Source organism: Topomyia yanbarensis, chromosome 3, assembly GCF_030247195.1.
Source record: "Topomyia yanbarensis strain Yona2022 chromosome 3, ASM3024719v1, whole genome shotgun sequence".
In the NCBI taxonomy this organism is placed as follows: domain Eukaryota; kingdom Metazoa; phylum Arthropoda; class Insecta; order Diptera; family Culicidae; genus Topomyia; species Topomyia yanbarensis.
The window spans coordinates 293,129,434-293,157,181 of record NC_080672.1 but is presented as its reverse complement, the minus strand read 5'-3'; the positions used below and the strand labels follow the sequence as shown (position 1 = coordinate 293,157,181).

The 27,748-nt window shown below is 36.9% G+C and overlaps 1 protein-coding gene across 3 annotated transcripts; it reads left to right on the top strand.

The window, feature by feature from the left end:
• Positions 1-663: 663 nt before the first annotated feature.
• On the top strand, positions 664-26,844 carry LOC131694017 (DDB1- and CUL4-associated factor 8). 3 transcript variants are annotated; one of them, XM_058982358.1, is made up of 9 exons: positions 664-1,023; positions 1,086-1,322; positions 3,625-4,027; positions 12,719-12,948; positions 13,015-13,402; positions 24,514-24,840; positions 24,896-25,041; positions 25,781-26,024; positions 26,082-26,844. In XM_058982358.1, the coding sequence occupies exons 2-9, from the start codon at positions 1,138-1,140 to the stop codon at positions 26,364-26,366; spliced, it is 2,208 nt and encodes a 735-aa protein (XP_058838341.1). In that variant the 5' UTR covers positions 664-1,023; positions 1,086-1,137; the 3' UTR covers positions 26,367-26,844. The 3 variants fall into 3 exon arrangements, with proteins under 3 accessions (XP_058838341.1, XP_058838339.1, XP_058838340.1); XM_058982356.1 differs by having other exon boundaries at positions 666-1,023; positions 3,625-4,060; XM_058982357.1 differs by having other exon boundaries at positions 666-1,027; positions 3,625-4,060.
• The last annotated feature ends 904 nt before the right edge of the window (positions 26,845-27,748 follow it).

The following is a 27,748-nucleotide window of genomic DNA, read 5'->3' as shown; positions in this document are numbered from 1 at the left end:
TAGATTTTTGGTTTAACTAGCACATGTAGATGCTATTTGCGCTTGAAATTAAGTAATGTAGTGGTAGTAATAAGCCACCCATTTTGGTTTAAACGCAAGGACAGTTTTTTAAACAGGATTTGATTCATTAGTTTGTCATTTAACCAATTTTATCAATTCTGTAAAAACAATTTTTGAATTATACTGAACCTGGTGAATTTGGTACCACTTGCAACTGGTATAATCAACCTGCACAAAGCTAGCGTAGTTGCATAACGCAGGGCTGTTTTTTGGAACAACATGTGTTATCATTCAGCCCTTCGCTATGCAAAATCACGATATTATGACAGATGGTCTAAGCGCGGCGTTTCATGGAGCGCGGCCGTTCCTTTCAATCGGGAAAAGCCGCGTGGGATTTTGGGGAAATACGCTAATATTGCCATCTGCGCCACTTTTGCTATACGTGTTTGACAACTGCACTCTAACTGCGTTTTATCGATCATTGTGCCATCTACAAACGTTTGCCAAACTGGTTTCAGACGTCTGATTTATTCGGAAGCTCAGTAACGGGAATATACACACGATTCAAATCGAGCCTAAACATCTGTTATCTGTGGCTGTACCTTAAAAAAGTGACAACCACTCTCAATACAGAAAAATGTTCTCACCTTTCTATTTCTATACCTTGCAGCACTGCACCGTTGATTATTTTTCGCAGTCCGCTGTACGAGCCGACAGGGCGAGAGTAAAAAAATAATTACGAGTTTTTTTTCTGATGTGTCGTGTGATGGACGGAACGATCCAACATGGAATAATAACTAATAAAATAAGTTTTGTTTTGATATTTGACTCAGTTTAAACGTAAATTAAATATACATTTTGCGCTGGTTAGTATTTTTGCTCTTGAGAGCTCGTCGGATCATTTGCTGGTAGTTTCGAGGACAACATTAACTTTTTGGTGCCGAATCTGGAGCTATTACTTTCCGTCATTTTAAAATATCCAAAAGTGGAAAATAGAGAGATCCGTTTATCGTTATATATTGCGTAGGTACTGTTCGGATTATTGTACTAATTTGTTATATAAAATCCCACGTTTGGATTTCTAGACACCGTATGTACTTTCGTCGAAGCTATCATTGACGAAAGGATATTGGGATAATGGATGATGATTCTGGAGCTGGGCATGGTAGCCATCATCATGCGAAGAAGACGAAACTGTCGGTCGATCATATTCCACTTGAGACGTCCATCAATGAAACTCCAACAGTTAGCGGAGAAGGCAGTTCTGTAGATCAGATTCTTTCCACAGCATCAACCGAGGTTTCCAACGAAAATGCAGAAGGGTAAGATAGTTCTTTGCGTATTGGTTGAGGGTTTTATTAGGCAGATTTTAGTAGTGTATACTGAGGATGGAACAACCTCAGTTATATCGTACATGACGAAGGATTGATTTATCGCTGCTTGTTATGATTTATGATTTTTGTTATATTGTTACTCAAAAGACAACTTGATTATTGTGTCTCAATCCAACAATACTTTTAATATCAGGCGAACTTATTGTTGGCTAACATAGCATGAAAAGGGTTGAGGGTTAATGTTAAAGTGTCCAACTAATTAGTGGAAAGAAAAGTAAACAACGGAGCAGCTTAATGTTACGTTCTTTTCAAAGTTGTATTCAGATTTCATTAATTCTTGCCAATGTTGAGTCAATGTTATATAAACTTAATATATAACATTGATTCAACATGCCTAGTTTTCGTTCAAACACATTCTGGACACAATGGACACTTACACGGTTTCTAATAACTTGACGCAAGCAATCTGCGCCTCAAAAATAATGTGTATCGTAACGTCAGGAACCCTCGATGCGCGAAGAAATTCCCTGTGAATGCTGTGATTCCCTTCCTTAGGATGATGGGATTAACGATATTGTAAACATCTTCAAGAAATATTGAAATTCACTTTGAGAGGAAATTCTGAACAAACCATACATCACTGATTATAAATCACCGCAACAGACGAAAGAAAAAACTTTTCTCTTTAATAAAATGTTAACATCCATTCGCGGCGAGTTACGGTTTGTCCGGATTTTGACAGCATGGTCGTTCTCAAAAAACGCGAGAAGTGATATTAGTTTCCATCGTAAATCATTTATTCAACTTAGCCTGGTACCAACATTGCAGTAAGCTGGAATTTGCCTGCTAGATACCGGAGACCTTCAGACTTGCAGTTAGTTCAGGAGACCGTCTACTGCGAGGGACCACAGAAGGGGTGACAGCACTCCTTCTTGAAGGGAACCGCTAATGGTTCTCATGTGATGGCCTCGCCTCCCAATCATGTCTCATTTTTGCCGTTTTCGATGCACTCCACTACACCGGTGCACTGCCCATTAAAGCATAAACGTCCCATATTGAGAAACAGCAACCCAAGAAAGATTCACATTTTCAATGAGTGTTATCAAATGATTAGCGTTGAAAGCATTGAGTAAAGAATATATTTGGCATGGATTTGAACCTTAGATGTTAACTAGACCTGTTTCGTTTTGGTACATACAGGTCGGTTAAGTAATTAAGAATATTAGAAGCGTTATCGCAGCGACATTCACGTTAAGATTTTCGTCCTAGTTTATATTCAACATCGTGCCAACGATGCTGTCGTCGGCCTTTCAAAAGCGTGGACGATAGGGCTAGTGACGTTTTCAAAGTTTACTCTTATGTTTCCCTCGAGCACAAGATGTAGTGGGGGAAGGGAGTGATTGTGCACATTCTAGACTAAAGGAGACGCTTATAAACCAGAGATCTAATGTACGTCCATTCTCGTTGATGACATTATTGATTTGCCGAAGAGTGGCACAACTGTAGCTATCTAATATATAGCTGGCGTTGGTGATAAGTGCAGATTGTTCGATACCTAGTCGTACAAATCCATTATTTGTCGCACACCACGCCAAGCCAGACAAGTTCAAGTCGCCCAGAATAACGATAATTCGGGGCGGCAATCGAGGTCAAGAAGGAAAGATGTACATCGATTGGGCTGGAATTACGAATTCTATTAGATGGAAAATATACGACACGCAGGCACGAGCGATCGGCAAGTTTCGCTGACTTTCTTTTTTACCATGCGCACAGGGATAAGCACTCCACCACCCGATATATATATTAAGGCTGTTAAGGGCGTTGCGGTCATAGCAGTAGACGTCAACATGACTACTATATTCATTAGTAGTCAGAAGATCCGTAAAAGGAGATCGGGACTGAGTCAGAAAGGGAATTGAATTTTTTTCTATTTCGATTACGATGACTGAAATCATTGATAATTTTTATACGATTGAACAAAGTAGAGAGCACGACATCACACCTCCCTGCCTCCGATTACACTCATTGTAATATATCTGTAACTTATGGGCCTAGTTGGAAGTCGTTCGCCGACTTTTATTTTCGGTCGCTCAATTATAAGTATGTTTCCAATAAACAAGCAAAATTTAGTTATATGTAAACCATAAGAAAAAAAGCTTATTTGATTTTTTGAAAATTTCATGTTTTCATAACATATTTTGTACTGCGTATATTTTTTAAGAATCATTTCATAATTAAACACAACTTTACTGAAGATACTATACAAATTAAACTTTTTTCTCTGTTCCAGGGATATTAAAATGCAAGATGGGGTTTACGAGCAGAACCCCACTGAAGGAGCGAATTCACCGAAGGTCCGTTTGCCAGAGGAAAACAAACCTAATAATATGAGCGTGGAAGACGAGCCCAAGTCTCCTTTGGTCGCTACCGACACCGTAGAATTGAATGCAAGTGCGAGTGTAGAAGCAGGGAATGCGTCCGAGACAAACCATTTCACTGAACGTAACGAGGAACAGTCAGCGGAAGCAGCTGCTCAAGAGAATGCTGATGTAGAAGCGGGAGATCGCAATGATAGTGAGCCTAGACCAAGAAATCGATTCCGGGGACGGAACTATCGTTTCAGGTTTGACTCTTCTGAATCTGGCAATGAAAATAATGGCGAAGAAGCCGCTGATGAAGATCTGGAGATGCTGGTACGAAGATTGGTGGATGAAATGAACAATGAGGTAAATTAAGGGGTCATATGTGTTGTGCTGGATCGAAAAATCGAAACCGAAACTTTGTTGTCTATTTTCTATATCGAGCACATTGTCTGTGAAGTTTTTAAAGACTGGAGTACTAGAGTTTAATTAAAGACTATTTATCGCATTGCATCTCAAAGGAGGGCCTCTGGGCACTGTGCTTCGAACGCAATTATCTCGGAATTGTGTTCTTCGCCAAGTGTCGTTGCAGTGAGCATGATTGTTCAAGAATAAATTTCCTATGGATTTGATCCTTTACAGGGTGGCGATTCCTGGAAAAAACCTGGAAAATCAGGGAATTTCAGGGAATTCTATTTGACCTGGAAAAACCTGGAATTTTCAGGGAATTTGTAATCAAATCAGGGAAAAATTTCGACCTGGTGTTAATATTTTTTTATAAATGTGACTGGAAAGTATTGGCTCAAATATTCAGTAGAACGCACTTACTCCCCTCAACACATTTTATACTAGGGAGAATAACAATATTTGATCCATCTCATAATTACAACTTCTCACAACAATGGTTGTATGGGTCATTCCCCGTCAGATTTACAACCAAAATTTGAATTCCTTCGATTTTTTTTTCTTGCATTCTTTAGCTAAAAATAATTGACACGTATTTTTTGTTTTGGCTGAATATGATACTTTTTTCAAGTTATTAGATTTTTAACTTTTGAAGTTTACAGAATGGAACATTTTTCAATCACTGATAACTCGGAAAGTATTTGATGCATGGAAAAAAAAAATTATTTACAAAAAGTTGTTTTTGCATGAGCTTACCGAAAAAAAACATAAAAAATATTTTTTGTTATATAACTTATGAAATCTGCAATTATTATAAACAAATTGATTATTTTAAAGTTGGGCCGATTTTAAATATTAAGAATCATGTTTAATTTTTTTTGTGAAAAAATCTGGAGTGGATATCAGAATACTATGCGAGATATTACAGTATAAACTGAAAACAAGCCAATTTTACACTAAACGACCGGTGACAGACCTGTTATAATTGTATTATCTCGTGAAGTACTTGGAGATCCATTCCGAAATTTCTACCGAATCTTCGCAATATAATTATAAATGATTTCAAAAAATAATAACAAAATGTTTTTGGCTCAGCTTAAAAAAAATTTGCTTCTAGTATTTGCAGAATACACAAGTTACATAGCAAAAACAAATATGCATTGCGAAAACAATTTCGGTGAGCTCATGCGAAAAGGCAACTTTTATTATTTAATATTTTTTATACAAATTGAATATTTTTTGAGTAGAAGATTCTTTGATTCCAGCAGATACTGAGTAGGTGTAATTGCCTATGGGTCCGCTACCCCCCTTTTGGCCTTTCATACAGTGGTATGTTGAATGCAGAATTGTAACGAAATTTGAGCGTACTGTTAAGTGGAGCCGCATGCAGAGCAAGACTCGAGCTAGGATGGTGGCTACCAACATACATACATACAAATTGAATAGTTTCTGAGTTATCAGTGATTGAAAAATGTTCAATTCAATAAAATTCGAAATTTTACAAACTCATAAATTGAAAAAAAGAATCGTATTCATCAAAAACAAAACTTAGTGCGAACAATTTTCAGCTAAAGATCGCAAAAAAAATTGGTTGTAAATCTGACGTGGACTGACTCATATATAATATTTAATACGGATGCCAAATTGATTTATCGACGGACTTGTTGTGATTCTTCTGACTCTGTAAGGTAAATACATATAAGTACGCTTGCTGTGCACAGGCCGTTTACTTTGACACGGCTCAATGCATTAGGTTGGCCGAACCGTGGGTATTTTTTTATGTTTACAAATTGTAGACGAAAAAGATGGGTCAATAATGTTAGAGATACAGAGTGGTAGAGTAACTATGCCTATTAAATCGAACATATTGTTGATAATCTAGTTGCATTTCCAAAATAATAAAGCAATAAATTCTTTAAAAAAATTGCCGATTCTTGAAATAAGTCTTCATGACCTATAACAGTATATCGCATTGTAGCTGATCTCTTGTTTTGCGGCAGCTTATTTTTTGCTTATATGACCAATTTTGGGGTTTGTAATCAACTAATTCTCAACGGTGTAAACTTGTTTTATTCAAGTACTAGCCATCGAGTTAATTCTAAGCGCAACCCAAGTAACCATAAGCATTAAGCCATTGCACTATATTGGCTATACATTTGCACTAATGTTGCATTGCAAGGTACCTCAGTTCGAGACTTACTAAAGGTAATTTTCGTAAACATTCATATCATGTGAGAACGAAAACCCATTAAGGATATTCATTACAATGCATTAGAACAGAGTCAATTACGGTTTTAAACAGAATATTTTATTTTAAATTTTTTTTCTTTTTGCTCATCATACCGAAAGGAAACATAAGAAATGGTTTTAAAACCATGGCGGACAATGACAACCAACTGAAGCTTTTTAATAGCATTAGTAGTGCCAATATAAGGCTTTCAAATTTGACATTTGTACGCTTTTGCTATATAATAGCATTAGTACTGCAGAAACGAGCTGTCAATCTCCGCACAGTAATAGCACCATATTTCGCCTTTTCTGGCATAATATCGGCATTAAATAAGTATTTAGGGCTTCACGGCTTTTTAGGACAGCTTTCTATGTGGATCTAAAGCAGATATTAGGCTGCGTTATAATGCTTATTGGTTACTTGGGAACTCAATTCCACTCGCGTTAAGTGCTAGTCCATAGCGGCATTAGGTAATGCACAGCTTTCATACTGTTTTTTGTCTGCAGCTGAAGTCATTTGTCTGCTCCGCTCACTGACAGACAGAATTATTAAGCAACTAAATAAAGTTGTGAAGACCGCTCCGGGGTCAAATTATCAGATAGTCCCATGATGATTGTTAACAATCTCTGTGGCAAACCCAAGAATTTTGACATCCATATTGCTAGGATTCTTTGAAATTTACAAATAGTATTTCAAAGCTGGGACACACCTCCAGGACCGGTTGTCCGGAAACAAAATCTCATACGATTCCTTATAGCAGGTTTAAAAAAGTAGATGACTTCCTTATTCCAAAACATCTATAAATATTTGAATAAGTTTAAAATTATAATAGTAATGACCATTACCCTGTCAGTCTGCTGTGCGGTAGAAACGACCAAAACGTTCCCCTCAGGCCCATTTACTACATCTTCAATTTTATCTCACTAAAATTTATGCCTAGTGATGTACTATGATGTCACCAAGTTTCAGGTTCTAGTTATGGAAAGCAAATTGTAATTTTAAATGAAATCTGAAAGGTACTCACGTACTATGTCGTTACCTAACGGTTAAACACTCAACTCCGCTTAAAAATTCAACGTTTTCGATATGGGTTTCCGTATATAACAGAACTGTATGAAGATGACTTTCGCAAGCTCCAGTTTCAATATCACCTTCCTCTAACAGACGGGCGGATACAACAATATTTAAAATCAACAAATAGTGTATTTAACCGAAGTTCGCCTCCCTTCAATATCACCTTCCTCTAACAGACGGGCGGATACGACAATATTTAAAATCAACAAATAGTGTATTTAACCGAAGTTCGCCTCCCTTTTGCTGTGAAGCTTCACTCATCTCACAACGTGCTGCTATTGCCAGATTGCATTAAAAATCGCTTTATTTATTTATTTGTTTGTATTTATTATATTCCAAGATGGAATTTCCAACTGACTTTTTCACTGCCGTTCAACGCATAATTGTCTTATGTATAGAGGGAATCTCATAGAACATGGGACGAATACGATCTCAACGGCAGTTTAGAAGGTACTTAATTTCTGAAATGACGAATTGATGGGAAATGGCAGGCAAATGAGAGACTAAAAAACTGTTTGTCTCAAATCACAAGTAAACTTATCAAAAACCGGTTTCTATAATTTGTTTTTGTGATTATTCGACATTTTCTTGAATTATGCCCCTATTTTAAAGTTGTGAAAAAGTGCTGGATGATTTTGTATCAACAACGCAATCATTATTAACCCTCCGGAAGTCGCGCAAATGGCCCACTGAACGAGCAGCCGCTGCTGGTGCGCTCAGACGATTTCGCTAGATTTTCAGAGCAGCGTGCACTCAGTGCACTAGCATGACTTCCGGAAGGTTAAAAAGAAGAATCCAAATCTAACCAGAACATAAAAAGCGGACTATTACTGCACAGTGATTAAACCGTTTCTGTAAACAATCTTCTTAGTACATATTCTGCGATACCTTCCTGTTTGTATGAAGTTTTTGCTGGTTCACCCACTGTTGCAGAAGACCTGCTTAACCAATTATTTCTTGAGAAACTTAGACTTCTCTATCGTTCAGAATTACTTTAATACTTCATTTCGTTACATGCCATGAAGCTTGGTTGAAGTCTTCTACGTCCAAGTTTTGTAATCCATTGCCACACAGGAAACATTGGTAGAATATCCACGTTACAATTTTCGAAGAAGTGTTTAGCCCTCATATTCTGCCTATCACTATAATTCGAAATAATCAATACCTTCAATGACTTCATTCCTTGATGATGCTTCGAATTATGCACAAACACATTTGACGTTTTTATTTTATTATTATTTTATTAGTGTACGAACAGAATGTTTGTCTCACCCTCGGCATGATACTGTACCTTGATGTGGTCCGGGGGCTTTTCCACCAAAGCAGTATTACAGTGATGATATCACATAAACTTGGGATACGATTATTTTCTTTTTAGTTAAGCTACATTGTGATCAATTTTAGTACTTAACTTGGCGACCTTTATTATCCACTGCCATGGTCACAAATACGAACACCCGCGATCTCGCCAATATTCAAACACCCCGAATGATTGGGTGACCGTTGGAACCTAAGAACCTAAGCTCGCGCAATCATGAATCGGTCACGTCCGGAAGTCTCCGCCCTTGATCATAGCAGCCCAAATTCATGCCTTTAGTTGGACCAATAGAAATAAAAACTAGACAAGACGTCCACGTGCGATCGTTGAAGAATACGCGAACATGCGAATGGCCACACGCTTATAAAAATAATGTGTCCACGCGAAGTTACATACTAGCACACGTGACAAAAACGTCCACATACAAACGCTCGAGTTCTTCGCGATCATCCACGCACGACCACACCCACGATCTCGTAAAAAGTATAACACCCTGGTGACTAAGTGAATGGTTTAGCACTTATAAATTAACAATCCCGGTCTCGAGAGTGAACCTCCAAATGCCCGTGTTCGCGCGAAACTACATAAAAATCGAATGCAAAGTCACATACACGCGACAAACAAATATAAAAATGCTTGAGCCCTTCGCGACCATCCACGCAACCTATACTCGCGCTCTTCCAGACATTATAACATCCCGGTGATAATATGAACGTCTCGGCACTTGTAATCACTCAAACGCAGTCTCAAGCGTGAACCTACAGTCCCCCGCACTCGCGCATTCATGAATCGTTCGCGTCCGGAAGTCTCTATCCTCGATTCCAGAAGTCTAGGTCCATGCCTTAATTAAATCAATTAGCTCTACAGTTCCAGTAGGACAACTCTCGAAAAAAATCGGCATATTACTAATACTCAATAACAATACTAACTCTTCTCTTTATTTTTTTTTTATTTATTTTCGGTCTCATGCGTTATATTCTTGTGATGACCTTTTCGAGCTCATACATCCAAGAAGAGCAACATTGCTGCCCACAATGATTCTTCTCTGCCATCGGACGTCGCCAGGTTTTAGAACAATGGAGATGTATTCTCATACTCGATGGAATCAGATAAGTAGGAACGGTCAACAAACTGCAAGTAGTATATTGCACATTTCTTGTTTTGAAGTATAAAATATTATTCGTATTAAAATATTATTTACAGGATCCACACATATCTCAACACACACAAATACACAAATGCTTGACAGGTGACTGGGCCAAGTGCATTCACTCGTAGGATCTGTCATTTCGATGATCGCCTCGATTCTACGAAACCAGTGCACAAGTAAGCTGACATAAGCTAGTCTCATCTGGTGAATGCATGTAACCTGGAAACCCCAGACACGACAGGACGAGACGGACAGACTGGACTCGATGGGGCCTAGTTCAGAGTTTTTGAGCATTTTTCAATGCACGGTTATTGACCTACAAAAAGAAACATTCGGCATGTTATTTTTCCTTTTATTACTGTATCTTGAGTTGGGTTCATACTGATATTCACTAGCACAGTCAATTGCATATTCTCCCATATACATTCACATCCAAAACGTGCAAACGCCCCTAACTTTCGCGATAACATAAACCTGGTGAAAAACGCGAACTTGCATTACAATTTCAATCATCCACACACACCTACGCTCGCAATTTCGCCAACACCCCTTTACTTAAGTGAACTTTTCAGCACCTATAACTTTACAACCGCGGTCTCAAGCATTAACCCACCACTCGCGCGATCATAGACCGGCTACGTTCGGAATTCTCTACTCTCGATAAGCCTAGACTCATGCCTTCAGTTGGACCGATTCACTAGACAACACGTTTCTCTACCATACACTGAAAATTAAGTATTAGATTCACGGTCCGCGCGCGATCGTTCGAGAATACACGTGAATGTGCGAATGGCAACACGGATCTAAAATCGGATTTATGCACGCAAAGTTGGAGACACGCTGGCATTCATATGCTCGAGTCTTTAGCGATCACACTATTACACAATTAGTAAACGCCCACGCTAACCCAGACAGATATGCACTCCTGGACTCGAACGCTAAAAACCACACCTTCCACGCATACACCACCCAGGACTGAACATTAGATTCATACATACAAAGCAACAAGTAATAATTACAGGTATTCGTCTGGCAACCGGGGGAAGTACATCTCAAACGCAGAACTTATCATTTCAATGATGGCCTTGGATCTGCGTTGCCTGTGTTCAAGGCACCATAGCTTTGTCCGTCAGGTCAAGGATGTATGAAACCCGTTAGCCACCACCCTCGGCCCTAGCTGCCCATAAAGGGATAAAAAAAAAAAAAAAAAAAAATTATTATTTTATTAGTGTACGAACAGAATGTTTGTCTCACTATCGAATCCATTTGGTCGTTTCTTAAGATTGTATTTTGCATTTCTTTTATATGTAGCTGATGGCAATCGAGTATTAGACGTTTTGGAAACAATGTGAACAGAGCTTACCGATTAGCCAAGCTTTTTAGAACTATTCCAATGAGATATCTTTTGATTTCCGTTTGGACCGCACATATTATTTCTAATACGCATTTCTTTCTACCCATTTTTGAAAGCGCATTTAACATGTCAACGAATTATGTATTCATTAGATAAAAAAGACATACGTCCATATTTGTGAAAAATATTTCATTTTTGGTTGAATACATCAAAAGATCTATGTGTTTTTAGGTTTCCATATTTTGTCGCGAACAAACTTTACATTGAAAACTGACGTAAGAATGGGTTACGACCACCTTCAGGGGTATTTGGAATATGATAGAATATATTAAAACGGTGCCGCGCATATGGCCCACTGAACGAGCAGCCGCAGTTGCCCAAAGACAATTTGCTAGCTTTTCAAAGCAGCGTGCACTCAGTGCACCAGCCCGACTGCCAGAAGGTTAACGGAAGATCTCAGACTCATCACCATTTCCACACAGACTAAAATACATAACACTATGAGGAAATTCATCCCTAAAATGTCAATCCGCTAATTTTTCCAGAACACTAGCTCCTCCTTTTATACACGGTCCCATACACTCATTTGCTTGTCGGTCATCCCTCGGGCCTGGTAACAATTTTTCACTAGTGGTCTATCCTCAGCTTACTTGTGCATATGCCAGAGGCGGCCTTATCGCAAGTACGACCACAGCCCCAACCAAAACTATATTTAAAATAACCGTTATATTAGGCGAAGCATTGTTTTCGAGTGTCATGTCTGTTGGTCTGTGATTTCCATAAGCACTACGATGAGTATACAATGCATTGATCCAAGATTTGTCACAATCAGGCCTCTAGAAAACATAATTTTATTTAAAATTTTAGAGGATGAAACTTGTTTAGATTTGGAAATATTTAAATTACATGGCATTTAAAAGACCAAAAAGTGGTTTGATTGAAATGGAAGGTACAAAAGGTTTAAAACTAACTAAAAATGCAAAAATGGTGTAAGCTCAAACGTGAAAATGTGAATTTAATTTGATTTGTTTGAGCACTCTGGAAATTTTTTAAAAAGGTCTGGAAAAACCTGGAAAATCAGGGAATTTCATTTTCAGAAATGAGTCGACACGCTGTTTCACTTGTTTTCATGGAATAAAATTTTCACAAGAAAAAAAAATCGGGTGAAAACAAGAACTTTTGATATCATTCTCCAAAAATTGTTTGCCTATCTATTGATTTCATTTAGTTGTTCTTGATATATCATACTCACCGCTAGTATAGGGAGTAAAGCGTTTCAGAACAAAAGTCATATAGTGTGAATAATTTTCCAAAATTATTACATAAGTTAACCTCAAATCTATTTGACACTTTGAGTGTCCCTTCAATTAAATTCTAAGGTCGTGGCTAATAATGATTGTTAACATTTCTTTTTTTTTGAGACACAACATATATAACCGCTTAAGCGATGACGAACAAGTGTCGGTTGAACATGTTTATTTAAAAACTTGCAGCATGATGCTGCAAGTGATGACAACGGGTCTGACGAAAACAACGATGATGATGCTAGTGATGATAACAGTGCGGATACGTCCTCAGTGGACTCAGATGATTCAGATTCATCGCTTGCAGTTTCTGTAGATGATGACGATGATAACGACAGCAGCGACAATGGTTCGGACAATAATGCGAACGAACGGGTGGATGTATCGAATCTTCCATTTATGCAAACTGCCAATGTCAGGTTAGTATCTTTATTTAGATTGTGTTTAATGAATAATCACTTCACCTACTTTTTTTCAATGCGTAGGAGTAACTGGAACTACTTTCGGGAGATTCAGTTACGATCACAAGGTCTTTCGTATCGTACAGAACCATCCCTCGGTGCAGTGCGCTACAACTCTAGCCAGTTTCAATCTCGTGCCTATGGTTCGAAACATGTCGTAGAGCGACTGACAATGCAACATCGTCTCAAAAAACATGGTGGCTGTGTAAATAGTGTTAGCTTCAACTCATCCGGTTCACTGCTGGTCAGCGGATCTGATGATTTGAACATAAATCTGTGGAACTGGCAGACGAATAAACTGGTGCATTCAATCGTTAGTGGACACAGGATGAATGTGTTTCAAACAAAATTTGTTGAAGCTAGTGGTTATCGCAATGAAATCGAAATAATTTCCACAGGAAGAGATGGACAGGTAAGTTACCGCTTTTAGTATAACAGTCCCATCAGTAAAACCTAGAAAAATGCTTACGAAATTATTAACAGAATTTGCTCCATTTGTGTTGACGGGCCACGACGTAATCGAAAGGGACCATTCATGAACCTCGTCGACCGAAATTTGAGATTTTTTACCCCCTGTTCCCTAGTAGACTTAAGCAGACTTCCAACCGCAAAACTATTACAGTAAAGACCCGTTTTTATCAGCCCCTGGGGGTCTGACAGTGAAAAATTAAAAAAGAATTAATATTTTTATTTCTGCATTTTTCGGATCTCTAAGATAAGAAAAATATGCCCAAGAAAGGGTTTACTCGAATTCAACTTGGTTCGTCTGCTAGAGTCCATCAAACTACCAAATATCAATTTTTATATGAAGCTGATAAAATCGGGTCAAGAAGCTGATAAAATCGGGGGCAGATAAAATCGGGTGCTGATAAAACCGGGTCTCCACTGTAGTAATTAATTGTCAAAAGAAGACAAAATCATAAAGGGGGTGGTAGAATTAAAAAAAACTAAGCTACTTCGTACGTTCGTCGATTGCTGTGGTTCTAAAGCAACGGAAAAACTTTGATTTTTGCCCATCGATCCTTTGTACAAAAAAGTAGTTTAAAAATTTCTACGCTGCCGCTATATAGTGATAAAATTACGTGAAAATATCTTTTGTGCTTGACAATTGGTATTATAAATTCCATTTTACAGGATCTCGAATTATCTTAATATTGTGTAAAAAAAACTTTTAACATGTCTATGTTTCCGTGTGATTCCAAACATACAAACATGGTCTGTGTTAAACTACAGAAAATCAATTATCATTTTTAGATACGTTTCCAAAAGCGCTACCGCATTCATTGTAGCCCTAAATACAATACTATTGCTACTGTTTTAAAGAATCTTATGTTTTAAATTCATTAAAAATCCAAAAATAGTTACAATGAACTTTTTATTGTCATAGGAAGGTCACATTTCATTTAAGAATCCATTAATACACTTTTCATGTGGTAAGGAGGAAAAAATCCGATGCATTTAATAATTTAATCTGAGTTTATTAATTCTGAAAATATTTCCAATGAACTGTGTATTGGCAAAAGAGGGTAACAGATTTTGCTTAGGTTTTAGCTAACTTTAAAGAATTTCGCAATATCATTTTAGATTAGATAGATTCAAAAAATATTCAAAGGAAGGACAACCTCACATATAACCTCTTTTCAATTGAATGATATTACACAGATATTTCCATAGAACTATCATTGATAAAAGAAGGTAATATTTCTTATATAAGATGATTCTTATGTCGTTATTTTATAGAAGAGGAAAGATAAATATGAGATTTTCAATTGGCAGAACGGACGTTTAGCAGACATTTCGCCTAACGATTATTTTGCATAATGGTCTTTGAAATTTATTTTTGTCTCTGGGGTAACAGTCATTTGGCATAATCCAGGGTAACAGTCATTTCTAATTTACGTAAAGTGAGGGTCATTTGGCACAACGGACTTTTGGCATAGTTTTGAGAAGTTGTCCCACTGAAGGACATATATTTTCATCTTCAGAGAAAAAGACGTAACTGTGCGAGAAGCAAGGCCATTTGGCATAATTTTAAGCCGTGCTACTGCTGAGGGTAATTATTTTTATGGTCAGGAAAACTTTAAATGGGTTTGGTATAGCTGTGTTTGGATTCTATAACATTACCCCGAAAACCATTCACCAGAAAATAAAATTCCGGAACTTTGTGCCCTAAATACATTTTACAGCACCAATTCCCAGAAAACTCATCTTCAGAAAATACCAAAGCACAGAACAATTTTCCACAGAAAGAACTAAAATCCAGAAAATTTTTGGCAGAAAGTGTAAAGACGTAATATAATTGAGTAGTTTATGTCGTTTCTATATACGTTATATGATAGCGTGCGCTTTTCCATATTTTCAACATCTTGTGACAATATATATGAAACTAGAGCTTTCTTTATGACGACACATAGATGTTTGTACCATAAAAATACCCTAATCCTAGTAAATTACATCCGGAATGAGATTCGGAATATGGGCTCATTTATGAAGGACTTCCAGTCTAAGGCAACAACCCATCCTGAATGAATCGGTTGTTACATTTGCGCTTAAATTCTAAAAGAAAACATTCCGTTTGCGATGAGTAGGGAATCTGCTGTCAAAACGAGTGAAACAGAGAGTTGTGAGAGAAAGAGTTTCATTTTTTTCTTGGTGGAAACCAATGAGTAAAATATATGGGCGCAAACAGTTTTTTAAGATTTTATTTGAAAAGTTTCAAGTAAGTATCTAAATAAACTCCTACTAACTGTCCCCGTATTTTTTTGCATCAAACGTGTATCCATTTTACAACTACAATATTATAGTTTCTCCAAAATCCCAAGTATTAATATCTGTCCCATACATTTACATTCACGTAAATTCACCCCTAAAGCAGCGCCATCTCTTAAATATTTTCATGAAAGTATTACCTAATTGATCGAAGATTCAAAATTTCTCTACAAAATTCATAATCGTTTCAATTAGATTGTATTCACTCAAATCAGGCTTCCTTACTGCTCTCGATTTTAGCTCATTTTCTCTCTTGCAAGAAGTTAAACGCAGTAGGGCTGTTTATTAGCTCCCACCGAAAGCGAGAGAACACGCTCTCGAGAATTAAGAGATTTTTTTGTGTTCACACATATCGCTCTACCACGCAGGGGGGATGGTAAAGTATTAATTCTCGCCCAGTTCAAGAGGGAGTGTTCATCATCAGATGCTCAGTTACAGAAAGAGCATGTTTGAAAAAAAAATGCCAATAAAATAAGATGGTTTCAAAAACAACAGAATGGCGATATTTTATATCAAATGAGTGCTTTATTTAGGCTTTGCATATTCAAACCAGCCATTTATATGTACACACTAAGCAAACCCAATCTTGTTCGGTAATTTCATTTGACGATTTGCACAGTAATATTTAACGGAGATCATCAATTGATTTAAAAAATTGCGAAAGTGTATTCATTTTTCAGCGACTTTGGTAGTTAATTAATTAAATAACGAATAATTTGCTGCTAAAACCTGGAATATTTTCAATTGAATTTATTATTACTTTTGCTTTTTTCGGTAAATTATCCACTATGCAGTAAAAAACTGACTTGTTCGGCAAAAAGTTAAACATCATAGAATCTCGTCAAAAACTTACAAATCATGTACAACAAACCATCTGCCATTTTCGGAGAAAAACATTAACACGACGTGTTTGAACATTGCGAATACTTCTTAGTCTTTCTTAAAACCATGAATTTTCAACAAAAACCAGAAAAAAATCAGTTATAGTGAAATTTTTCTGGTCGTCATTATGTTTGAGGTGTTGAGTTGGGCAATTTTACACATGACGATTTTGTATAAAGGATTTGACTCGCAAGTGTGATAATTAGAAGCCTGATAGTGCAAGGAAGTGTAGCTTCAATCGCGAAAATGTGGAAATAATTCGGCTTTATTGATAATTATTGATAATTTTTGCGAACAAGCGATTTTTTTGATAATGAGAATGTTTTGTGTTAAGAAATCCCGGGCTAAAATTCGTAATCAAGTTCAGGAAATGTAAGATTTCTTTCGATCGTCTTTTAATTTTCTGTGCAACCATTAAAAAGCTGGTAAATTAACTTCCACTTCCATTCGTCAATTTTAATGATCAAACAAGTCAGCAATCCCCATCTGAAAATTTGCTGAGTATTTTTCACGATTGTTGCGTTGCGTTGCGTTGTGACGATGATTTTGGCGGATTGCACACTGACTTCATCATGTTTGACTGCTGATTATCTAATAAGAGTTGCTTAGGAAGTGGTAAGTAGGAATTCATACCAATCCGACCCATATTAAAACCTCAACAGCATGATAGCCATCATTGCCGGCCGCCCCCATCTCCATCGTTCACGGGGAAGGATAAAGGATAAGGTAGACAGGAAGTGTTGATGCTCCACCTACTTAACGGAAGGACGACGATTCATCAGACTCTTCCATAGGTGTCGCGGAGTTGGTGGTTTGGAAGGGTATCAGGTCTAGGATTCGCTCCAAGCAAACGATGCGACCTGTAAAGCATATTTTATTAGGTAGTTGTTTAGTTAGTCTTCGAGTGCACGATCACTCGAAAAAGAGATGATCTTGTTTAGTTTTTGGTTATTTTTAAACTCTGGGCAGCCGGCTACCGAGAGTATACTATGTTCCCTAAACAAAAACAATTTGAACTCCACACAGCCGATCGTGGGAGTATTGCCTGGAAAAGCTAATCTTATCTGCGTAATGGGCCGGATCACTATTTATTGCAACAGTATTTGGACAGAACTCGCTACTTCTTCTCTACGATATATTTATTGGCTTGAAAACTACCAAGTGACAGCATATTATACTGGCAAAAATAGCGCGAGATGTTATAAATCAAGGAAAGTATTTCTTATTTTCCATATCGGATTGTTTGTGGAATACAAGTATACGAGCGATAATACCGAACACTGAAGGGAAATATAAAGGATTGTTAACCTGATGCACGGGCTTGTTAGCAATGACGGAGCTTTAAATTAGGTTCATAGAAACAGACGCGGCGAATTTTCAATACGTATTGAGCCGTGTTCATAGATACTAGTCAGATTAGTCGTATTGGGGCTAATTTCCGATCAACTATTCATTTTTACGGCAATGTTTTCTCGACTAGATCTGTTCGCACCCTCTCATTCTGTTCGCACCCTCTCATTCTGCGGTCTAAGGACCAAATGTCATCAATAGACTTAGACTCGCGTGGAGGCATGAGATAGGAAACTTGTAAGAATTTTGCTATCCCACCGTTTTACTACCAGAATGGATGGGAGAACAGTAATACTAGCAAATACCGACTACCATAAGAGCGGTGCAAATTTGAACGAGTGACGTAGAGTACTGCACTGAAAAAAGGACCAGGAGTGCGATTTTACGAAGTTTTAGCTTCCGATGGCCCTACATTTTCTGACAAAGTGAAGTTCTTGAATGTTGAGATTTTTATTACTGTTTAGAAAAGCAAAAGTATCATAAAGCTAGTGTCAGGCCTTCATGTGACCTCAAGAAGTCACTTTTGGAGGTATTCGTAAATATAGATTTGTCGGTAGACGGTTCCAAATATAATAGAAAAATACCTAATTTAACACAACTACAGATCACTTGCAACATAAAAAGCTTTTTGTGAAATTCGACAGCTCCATCTTAGGCCAATTCAATAAATTTCCTACATGAAAGTTTCCATTTTTTAAAAACGGTTTTTAAGCCAAAGCTTTGGAAGTTAAACCTTGGCGTGGAAGTGCCGGTATATTAATATATTCTGTTACTTAGTGTAGAATTAGATTTCGTCATTTACGGCTAATATACAACCGCCAGAAGAAACTTAAAACGTTGGTACACAATCAAGAAAGGCGAATCAGAAAAGGTATATGTCAGTGATTCACTAAATACAGACTGGAAAGAGGGTAATATGGAAAACCTTAAGGTCCGTCCAGATTAAGTCTTCGGTACGGAACAAAACCTCGGCCTAGGAACTCCTAGCATGTTGTTAGTCGCCTCTTACGACATGGGAGTTGCTGAGTATTTTTCACGATTGAGTAAAAAGAGAATATTGCGGAGAGTTGGTAACAGAATTGGTTTACTAAATTGACTATCAAAACCCAAGTAAAATTTTCCATTGCTCAATAATTCAAACTAAGTGTGTAATCTATGCGTAGAGCAAATTAATAGACATTTGAGCATTACACTAATGTTAGGATCCTTTTAACATGTATTTGAGAATGATTTGAAGACAACGTTGGTTTTATTTTTGCAATGATTGGATTAAGGTAGAATATTGGTGTTTAAACGCAACGAAAATTTAATTCGAGTGCTCTAATTTTCACCCTGCCATTTGCGACAATGTGATGAAGAAAGATGGCAGACGCCGATTAAGTAAAGGTTTCAAATGAGTAGTGTAGTAATGAAAGTTTGCGTCTCAATATCCTTTAAGGGGTTAAAAAACTGCACACCTAGAAAAATAGTGTAAATTTACGTCTCCTGACCATGACATATACGAGCATCAAAAATGACTTAGTTTTACGTTTGATTTTAATTTTACATGACGTTTAATTTCGTAAATCATGTAATTTTACTCCACATACAGCGTCTGTTCTGAATGGTAGGAAGTGTAATTTTAAGTCATTGCGCATGTAAAGTATATGTTTCATGTAAAATTAAATGGAACACGGTAATGCTCTGTCATTTCGTAAATTACGGTTTGTTGATTGTGTCATGTTTGCAATAACGTCAACGATAAAATTCAGATTTTTTTGGTGTGTATAAGTGGCGAAAAAGTGAGCTAAGTTCGTGATTTTTTTAAAGTTTTTTATGCAAATTTTATTTAAATAGGCGAAAGAAAGTTTGTTGGTAGCACTACCGAAGATAGAAAACACAAATTGAATTAAAAAATATATTGAAGGTTGTCGGAGTTATGGTGCATCCCCAAAAGCATGTTTTTTGGCAAAGGTTTGTGGTGAATGCTCTCCAAGCCGAACCGCTCAACATAAAATCAAAAACTAAACATTATTGAAGAGAAATGTATTGTGGTGTACTTAATTGGATCGGTTTCCTAAAATAAATTTATTATCTTACAAAAAAAAACATATTGACCAAAAAAGGGGTTAAAAAACTGCACACTTAGAAAAATAGTGTAAATTTACGTCTCCTGACCATGACATATACGAGCATCAAAAATGACTTAGTTTTACGTTTGATTTTAATTTTACATGACGTTTAATTTCGTAAATCATGTAATTTTACTCCACATACAGCGTTTGTTCTGAATGGTAGGAAGTGTAATTTTAAGTCATTGCGCATGTAAAGTATATGTTTCATGTAAAATTAAATGGAACACGGTAATGCTCTGTCATTTCGTAAATTACGGTTTGTTGAATTGTGTCATGTTTGCAATTACGTCAACGATAAAATTCAGATTTTTTTGGTGTGTGGTTAGAACTCAGAAAATCGGAAAAAAAATTAGATATTCTTAAAGTACATGCTTTTGAAAATATCTGTGCAAAATTTCATCCAGATCGAACCATTAAATTTTTAATCACAGCCGTTTGCAGCGCGCTGGTTCTTCCACAAATGAAGTGAGCACAAAACTTTAAACGCAATCATCTCGGAATGAAGTTTTTTGAAAAGTACCGTTGCGGTGAACGTGATGTCTCAAAAGCTTCCAAAAGAGATCCGATTTACATAAACTTTGTTTTGAATTGTTTGTATTTACATTCTCGTGTACTTGAACGGTTGCTTTTTCATCTAAAAATTTTCGATTCTTAGCAATAAATTTTTGTTTAAAATTTTTAACACGGAAGAACTCAATTTTTTGGTCAATATGTTTTTTTTGTAAGATAATAAATTTATTTTAGGAAACCGATCCAATTAAGTACACCACAATACATTTCTCTTCAATAATGTTTAGTTTTTGATTTTATGTTGAGCGGTTCGGCTTGGAGAGCATTCACCACAAACCTTTGCCAAAAAACATGCTTTGGGGGATGCACCATAACTCCGACAACCTTCAATATATTTTTTAATTCAATTTGTATTTTCTATCTTCGGTAGTGCTACCAACGAACATTCTTTCGCCTATTTAAATAAAATTTGCATAAAAAACTTTAAAAAAATCACGAACTTAGCTCACTTTTTCGCCACTTATACACACCAAAAAAATCTGAATTTTATCGTTGACGTTATTGCAAACATGACACAATCAACAAACCGTAATTTACGAAATGACAGAGCATTACCGTGTTCCATTTAATTTTACATGAAACATATACTTTACATGCGCAATGACTTAAAATTACACTTCCTACCATTCAGAACAGACGCTGTATGTGGAGTAAAATTACATGATTTACGAAATTAAACGTCATGTAAAATTAAAATCAAACGTAAAACTAAGTCATTTTTGATGCTCGTATATGTCATGGTCAGGAGACGTAAATTTACACTATTTTTTCTAGGTGTGTATGTAACCCCTTAAATCAGTCTAATTGGCATTTTAGTGGTTACACCACCGTAGAATTTTTAAAACGTCGAATTTTTATTTATTAGTCTAAAATGCGTTTTAGGATGTTAAAAATTATATCCCAAAAAATGAAAGACGAATACGATATATAAATGCTCAAATTATCAGTTCTTCCGCAACGCCTCTTGTGTTAATCTCATACCCACTTTTTTGAGTTGGCCGGAAATGCAACTCGAACAAATGGCTTTTGATCGTTTTGAAATTTTCACAGCATATTCGAAATGATTTCTCCAGCAACGTGCGTAGGATTTTAATTTCATATTGCTTAATTTTTGTTAAATTAACAATTTGTTTCGATTTTAATGGTGTCTTCGGCGTTTTTTTCACTTAATAGTGTGCCATTTCGCAAAAAAGCCAAATATTGAAAAAAAATCCTACATAAGTCGCTTACTACTGTCATAAGGAATAAAAAAAAACATTTTTTTGACTCTAGGTTTAAAATTACGCAAGATAGTTTTCAGGCCGTGGACCTCTACCTAAAAAACTCGCATAGGGGGAAAATGCTGCACAGATGCCATCTTGTGATAAAATTACTAGAAAAAATTATTTTTCAATACATATGTTATAAATCCTTTTTAACAATATTTCAACTCATCCCTTTATTGTGCCAAGAAAAAAATCCGAAATATGCTGAACTGGGAGCTGCCAATTCAAACATCTTTACTATTCCCAGAAGGTAAAACATGGATACTTATCATGAAAGCCGAGTGAAATATTCGAACACTGATGTGAAGTGAACTAAATTTGGTTCCCCTGAGGGTAAAGAGGAAACTATTTTATTCTCATCTGCCAACTGAGCAATTTATCTCTGTTGCTCCACCAGACTATGATGAGCTAAAAGCAGAGCATCTAATAAAGGTTTGCTCTGTCATAAGCAAGAGGATTCAGTAATGAGAGGATGTGGTTTCTCTCTGCTCTCCTAGTCACTGGGCAAAAAATGCGCACCAAAATAAAACTCATGTTATATGGGGGTAAAATATTTCTCTATATCTTCGTTGCAAAGATGAGTAAAATGAAGCCTGACTCAAATGCGTATTATGATCAGAATACATGAAGGGAAGTTTCCTTTGGTGATGTTTGCGTAGAGCACAAACATATAATCAATTGAACTATTTTCATGAATGAGTTATGTGATTCCCAAAGTGCGCAAAGCGCTATCCAGCGAAAGTTTGTCTTTGACTGAGTACTTCTTCAGGTTCCTTAAATGACAAAAATGGTGGAATAAAGGGGGAAGGTTTTAAGACATTTTCCAACATGAAGCTTTTGAAATTCTGTATGAATCATCTGGTTTGGCAAGATATTTGCAACTGTGACTTGAAAAAGTCAAAACAAATATTTCAAATACGAAACTCAAAAGAACAATTAATGTTTAATAGAAGGGAGAATCTTTTATAAAATGTCAGTTTCAACAGTGACAGAAGATCATTTAACAGTCGTGTAGTAGAAGTATAATTTGACATAAGGTATGAAAATATTCTCGAAAGTATTGTGTCCTATGTTTGAGTAAACTGAGGCATCGGGTAGATCGTACGTTTACGCATGAAATGTTTCAAATGCAAAAGAAGGATAAATGCTCTAAACCCACCAAAAGTTATGTCGAAATGTGCATTAATTTCAATTTTAACACAGTTTCAAAAAAAACTTGAATCAACCGCTATGTTAAAGTATACCGGGCAGACGAGAAGATCACCAATTTACTTGCGAGATTTATTTGCGTACAAATTCAAAGAATCGCTCATGTATGAAAGAACGAATCAATCCCTATGTTCGAGTAGTCCGGGCATACGCGAAGATCGCATGTTTGCTTACAAGGAGCCGCCGCATCCGACGACTGATCTTCAGCAGTTGTACTTCATTTCAGTTCCTTGAGTTTAGTAATGCGCAAAGTTGAATTCACCATATGGCCTTACCTACTATTTTTTTAATCCATCAACAAGTGCTACGCACAACACGGTTTCATTCTATTCTATCCCAGGAAGAAGGGGGGGGGGGGGGGTACCGTCTGCAACGATTGTTGCCAAATCGACTTCCTCGCTTTGAAGCTGATCTTTTATACAAAGGGAAGCACTAACAATTAAATACCGCTTCTGGCACAAGATGATAATTGAATCAATTTTCAATGTTTATAAATATTTCTCAGACATCTGATACAAGGATTTTGCCCCAGATTATAATTACCTTCTCATTGGGTTATTTTCTATTCAATAGATACTCAACTATAGTAAACTAATGGTAAACAGATTATATAATTTATGAGATTATATAATTTATGAGTAACTGAGAGTCTGCGTTAGGCGCTCTCAAAAACACACCTGTTATTTGAGTTACTTTGAACCAATAAATTACAAGATTACGTATCAGTAAAAAAACAAATATGATTGGGAGTGTGCGTATACAGAGCACAAAGCCAAAGCACAGGACAATTGCTCTGGTAGGACGGTTACTCTTATTAGAAGCAACAACCATCACGCAGAAGAATCAGACCTTTTTGAATCAACAAAACGTTTAGTTAAATCTAAAACGTGGCGAATGACTGTTTCAAACTGAAATGGCCGTTTTTCGAAAGCATGTATTTGGTTTAGTTCAACAAATACTTCTGTTTACATTTTAAATAGAAGCGTTGTTGAATCAAAATAAAATTTGTTAGATCTAACTGATCCCTTTGGTAAAAATCAACAAAATCTTTGTTTAATTTCAACTAAATTTCAGTTGTTCTCTCCTTTGGTTAATACAAAAGATTTGTTTTTGTTACTTCGAACTTGTTTGTTCGGCTTAACTTATCATGATTTTGTTGTTTCAAACGATATATTTGTTGAAACTACTGAAAAGCCAACAAATGAATTTGTTGGTAATTTCAACTAACAGTATTGATTAAATCAAACCTGAATCTTGTTTGTCACTATATCAAACGGGAAACTTGTTATTTAAAACCAAAATTTGTTTATTTTTACTAATTTTTCAGCGTGTATATAAACTTATAGTTCTTTTGGTTGATTTAGGTCCGGCATATGCGAGTAGGACCAGCTGGTGAAGTTACGCGCTTGGTTCTTCTCAAGCAGAGCCAACCAACGCACAAGGTTGCCCTTCCAGCCCGGTCCCAGTACGAGTTTCTAACGGCATGCGAGGATGGTTGGGTCAGAAGCTATGATCTACGAGATAATGTAGCCAAAAAGGTGACTAACACAAAGAGACGTCTGTACAGCATTTCTGCACATCCGCTGGATAACGAGTTTTGCGTTTCCGGTAATGATGAATCCGTCCGAGTGTACGATCGCCGGAATGCGTCGAAACCGATGAAATATCACTATGCGGGCCACACGAAAGAGGTAAGGAGCTATTTGTGCGCATTTGTGTGATTTCTAATTGGTGTTTTGATTTAAGACTAAACATAGATTTACTGTTACCTGTGCGGTGTATAATAATCTTGGAACGGAGATTTTAGCTAGCTACAGTGACGAAGATGTCTTCCTATTTGATAACGTCCGACACGAAGATGGCAAATATCTGCATAGATACAGTGGTCATTGGTATGTATACGATTATGGTCATGATCAATCTATATATCTAAAAGTCAATGTTTGTATGTATATGATTTATGAACTCCCAAACGGCTTAACCGATTGTCGTAAAAATTTATACATAGTCATTTGTTATGGGGCGTGTGTGTGCCATTGGTTAGGGATTATCTGCCCGCCAGATGGCGCTTCGGAACAAACTATTTTTTACTCCTATTTTGTTGAAAGTCGCAGCAACGCGCGATGGCTTTTAGCTAGTTTACTATAATAATAATGTTTGGCTATTGGCTTTCTCAGCCTTGTATATATGTATTAAACGACTTAATTTTTGATTATCCGACCGTTGTTCGCGGCTTTTATCAAGGAAAACTGGAATAAAACTATATTTAGTTACGCGGCGAAATTGCGAGCTAGTGTGTTTTCTCCATGTAAATTGTCGAAAAATCTCATACAAAATTCAGGCACGTTGGTCCACTAGCTATACTTGTCCGATTAGCTTCAAATTCGGTGCAAGTACTCCTGGTGGGACTAGGGATTCAGAGGTGAGCCGAAGTTTTCAAAAACTCATCATTTTTCTGGACAGTCTAGTGTAAACTTCAATTATATTAAGCTTCATTTGCACCTTCAATGATTATTCCACATCATAGAAATATAGTCTTATGAAACATTTCGTACACTATTATGATCAAATATATTATTGAAGAAAATAAATATCGTAATTCATTTTCAACATTTTTGATATCTTTTACAGTAACCGCAAAACCATCAAAGGGGTCAACTTCTTCGGCCCTCGATCCGAGTTCGTGGTCAGCGGTAGCGATTGCGGAAACATCTTTTTCTGGGACAAAGAGAGCGAAATCATCGTGAACTGGATGAAGGGTGACGACGCTGGAGTGGTGAACTGCTTGGAACCCCATCCGGAGTTTCCCATCATGGCTACTTCTGGGCTAGATCACGATATAAAGATTTGGGTTCCCAAGGGTACCGACGATGAGGTGAGAGCCTATCTAACATTCCAGCTGTGTAGATGACACCATCGTTATTTATTGTAGCACGATCCGCCCATATTCTCACGTGATTCCTTGAAAAAGTGTGTTCGGCGTAATCTGAATATCCGGCAGACCAGTCGGTCGTTTAGTGAAGATCGGATTCTGGATTTTCTCATGTTTCGGCAGGGGATTGGTGGTCGGTTGCGGCACCACTTTTCCTCGGACAGCGAAGATCAAGCGGATGGCGATGGTAGCGGAGAGGTCGTCGGCGGCGGCAACAGGCGAGTAGGTGAAAGTGGTGAAGAGGACGAGGATAACACTATGAGTTTGCGATGCTATCCATCGTAAGATACCTCTCGTAGATATAATGCTAGTTACTAAACAACAGAAAATAGAGAGCGCTTTAGCTAATCCAAGAGAAATAAAAGCAAAACTATGTGATTTTGTCGAAAAATTTTCGAGAGTATAGCCAGTTAGGAAGAATCTATGTAAAAAGCAAACGATGTTCTTTGTTACCACGATCACCAATTATCAAAAAATCTCTTGATCCAGGATAGGTTAACACATTTGGACTGTTTTGTACCTAAGTATCAGATCCATGAAATGAATTTGTCATGTTAAACTTGTTTCAGTTTGTATCTACTTGTCAATTCGTTAATTACCACACAGCAATGGATCACAATCATTCGAACATCTTTTGAACGCCATGGGTATTTTTTCAAGAACTGGTCGAATGGTATAAATATACCTGTTTTGGCAGGATTTGTGAATTATATTGATTTTTACATGTAATTTTCGAAGGGAAATACAATTAATGTAACAATGCTGTAATGGTTCATTCTGCAGAGAAATTCTAAAACTGTAAACCGTTTCACGATGCTCTCTATTTTTTTTGCTTTCTAGTCTTAACTGATTCTGCAGGGCTACATGCTTAGAAAAGCTGTATAATGCTGCGGGAGGTCGCACGTCATTACCCTCTTATAGTACAGTGTCGAACAAAACAATAAGACCTCTATATAAAAAATCTAAATTTTTTATATTTTCTTTCGTTGAATATCGAGTTATTTTTACTCAAATAAATAAAATCATTATTGCTTTTTATGAATAACATGAGGATATTACATATCCACCGCCTTAACATGGAAATTAAAAGAAATGATATTTGAACATGGCGACAAAATAGCAATATCACTTTACAGCACCATTGTGGATTAAATGAGTTAATGATCCAATTTGAAGATTCTCTCATTAGTAGTTGTTATTATAGCTCATATTTCTAATTAACCTTCCGGAAGTCGCGCTAGTGCACTGAGTGCACGCTGCTCTGAAAATCTAGCGAAATCGTCTTAGGGCACCAGCGGCTGTTCGTTCAGTGGGTCATAAGCGCGATTTCCGGAGGGTTAATAATGGAAATGTGCTCGACCTTCACTGAGCTACAGTGCGACATGTAGTAGTTAAGATGGCGGACGGTACTTGTTGAATATCCATTCATTATTCTTTGTTTTGCGTTTTTCAGGGTCGATTGTTTTTTAAGGATCTGTCACAAGTGTTTATTTGGTTTAACAACGATGATTTCAGCTAGTCCCTGCCCTTTTGCTCAGTAAGGGGAATGGGCGCATTGTGCCAGTTTGGTCGAGGCACATTTCGATTGAGAGTCAGTGAATGCATGACGCGCAAAAGTGCCTGAGCCGCTTGCAATCACTGTCAGTGATCAATCAGAGATGCTGAAA

Excerpts from the sequence above, each read along its gene's own strand:
- LOC131694017 (XM_058982356.1), top strand. The coding sequence starts at position 1,138 with ATGGATGATGATTCTGGAGCTGGGCATGGTAGCCATCATCATGCGAAG. Across the intron at positions 4,061-12,718 it reads TGGATGAAATGAACAATGAG|CATGATGCTGCAAGTGATGA; the intron begins GTAAATTAAGGG and ends AAAAACTTGCAG. Across the intron at positions 26,025-26,081 it reads CCAAGGGTACCGACGATGAG|CACGATCCGCCCATATTCTC; the intron begins GTGAGAGCCTAT and ends TATTTATTGTAG.